Source organism: Fulmarus glacialis, unplaced genomic scaffold (genome assembly GCF_000690835.1).
Source record: "Fulmarus glacialis isolate BGI_N327 unplaced genomic scaffold, ASM69083v1 scaffold27015, whole genome shotgun sequence".
Taxonomy (NCBI): Eukaryota; Metazoa; Chordata; class Aves; order Procellariiformes; family Procellariidae; genus Fulmarus; species Fulmarus glacialis.
In genome coordinates this window covers 12,367-14,429 of record NW_009211706.1, presented here as the reverse complement: position 1 = coordinate 14,429, position 2,063 = coordinate 12,367, and the positions used below count along the sequence as shown (strand labels likewise).

The window sequence follows — 2,063 nt, the reverse complement described above, 5'->3', positions numbered from 1 at the left end:
TTCAGGTAGTTGTAGAGCGCGATGAGGTCTCCCCTCAGCCTCCTCTTCTCCAGGCTAAACAGCCCCAGGTCCCTCAGCCGCTCCTCATCAGACTTGTGCTCCAGGCCCTTCACCAGCTTCGTTGCCCTTCTCTGGACACGCTCCAGCACCTCAGTGTCCTTCTTGGAGTGAGGGGCCCACTCTTTTGCCACCTCTCCTTTGCCACCCCATGCTCCCCTTCATCCTCAGAGCACCTGAGTTGAGTTTCCCACTCTGCATCCTCAGGGGGGAAAATTCAGCCCCAGGTTTAGAGGAGATGGTTATCCATCATTCTTTAGCATGGGTCTCATGGGGGTCCTGGTGGGGTGTGAGTGTCCTGGTTGCCGTCCCACAGCTGGAGACGCAGTGCCGCAGCCTCCGCAGCACGCAGCAAGCCGCCAGCACTGAAAACCGGCAGCTGGAGGAGAGCAACCGGGTGCTGGAGGACCGCCTGCAGCACCTCCACCAGCAGCTCCAGCAGACCCACAGGCGCCTGCGGAGTGCAAGGGCCGCGGTGGCTTGGGAGCACGCGGAGGAGCCTGGGTGGGTAGCTGAGTGACCGGCATCTCCCTCTGCACCCGTGGGGTTTTCTCCTTGGGGCTGCCGTGGGTGGGGAATGAGTTTGATGGGTCTCAGCCATCACGGTGCTTCAGTGATCTCCACGGTGCAGATTAATTGTGGTTTGGTGTGAAAAGCATCAGAAAAAAAGCCAGGACTATCAGCACCATGCACTGAACGTGTCCTTGTAGGGCAGTGCCAGCAGAGATGGGGACATCCTTCACCCAGAAGGACCCAACCAGGACTGATCCAAGGGTTGTGGGTTTTGCTGTCCTGCTCCAGCCCACCGCTGCCTCTGGGGCTGGGGACAACCCTGGAGCAGGGATGGAGACAGTCAAGAGGGTGCAATTGCCATTTTGACCCGTGCTCTGTGTTTGCAGGGACAGAGCGGTGGCAGAGCTGCCTGGCGAGATGCCCCTGTCCCCACAGGTACTTCAGCTGGGTACGCGGGGACGGGACGGGGTGTCTGTGCTCCAGGGCCTTGCGCTGTTCAGTTTGGGACTGCCTGGGAGCCCAAGAGCACAGGGTGCTTCTGCAGCAGAGGCTGCGCGTCCCCTAAAAGTGTTCTCAAGCTGGGTCGGCACGGTGCCCTACAGATGCTTGGGGAGAGGGGGGGTAGCAGCACGTTAATTCTGATACCCCCAAGATTTTGGGTGGGTACGTCTGGATACCTGCTGGAAGCTCAGCATCGTTTCACGTGGATACGCTTCCTTGCCAAGCGCTTTTCTCTCTTTTCTTCAACCCTGTTTACTGCAGACGAGTCCGGAGAAGAGCGAGAAGTACCGCTCCGAGATGCGATTCAGGCTGGGGTCCCAGAGCAGCGAGCCCAAAGCCAAGGGCACCCACCAAGTGTAAGGGGTCCTGGGCAACAGCTGCTGCTTCAGCTCGTGCCCTCGACATCTGCGAGCCGGTGCCGAGCACCCAAGTCCTCCACCCTCCCCAGGCAAAACACGATATTTAGCCTTTTTAATGCTCCTTTCCCACCCACTCATCTCTCACCCCGGAGATCAGATCTCTTACCCCAGCTCGTCGCCCTGCATCCCTCCCTTGGCTCAGGCACTTGTCGTATCTGGCTGAGACTTGTCTTTTCATCTCCGATAATGTGAACACGGAGCCTGGGAAGAGGCACGCTCGCTTGCCGGGCAGGATACGGCCCTGGGTCTGGCTCCCTGGGTGTGCATCCCCCTTTCCCCTGTCCCCATCGCTGCCTGTGTGAACCTCCAGTACACCCGGAGGGTAAATACAGTTGGGTTTGGAGAGGGATGGGGTGAGGTGATGGAGGAGAGACCCCCCTGGTACCAGCCCAGGTGGATGGGAGGGAGCTGCAGCCCGACCCGGGGGCTGGGCTAACATCCCCCCCCCTCCCCCCATTTTCTGCCCTTTCCAGGGTTTGGGAAATGCTGCCAGCAGAAATAAGCGTTGTGGGAGCCCTGCCGAGAGCAAGCTCCGCAGAAGAGGACCCGTTCCCAGAATTTCTGAAAGAGAAA

At 59.5% G+C, this 2,063-nt stretch overlaps 1 protein-coding gene across 1 annotated transcript in view; it reads left to right on the top strand.

The window, feature by feature from the left end:
* The window catches only part of RAB44 (RAB44, member RAS oncogene family), a gene marked incomplete at its 5' end in the record, with an annotated part of 12,751 nt that overhangs the window by 2,269 nt on the left and 8,419 nt on the right, over positions 1-2,063 (top strand). Inside the window, 3 exons of the mRNA XM_009577641.1 lie at positions 374-561; positions 957-1,005; positions 1,333-1,425. Of these exons, the coding sequence (XP_009575936.1) occupies positions 374-561; positions 957-1,005; positions 1,333-1,425 (330 nt within the window). The remainder of the gene's footprint in view (positions 1-373; positions 562-956; positions 1,006-1,332; positions 1,426-2,063) is intronic.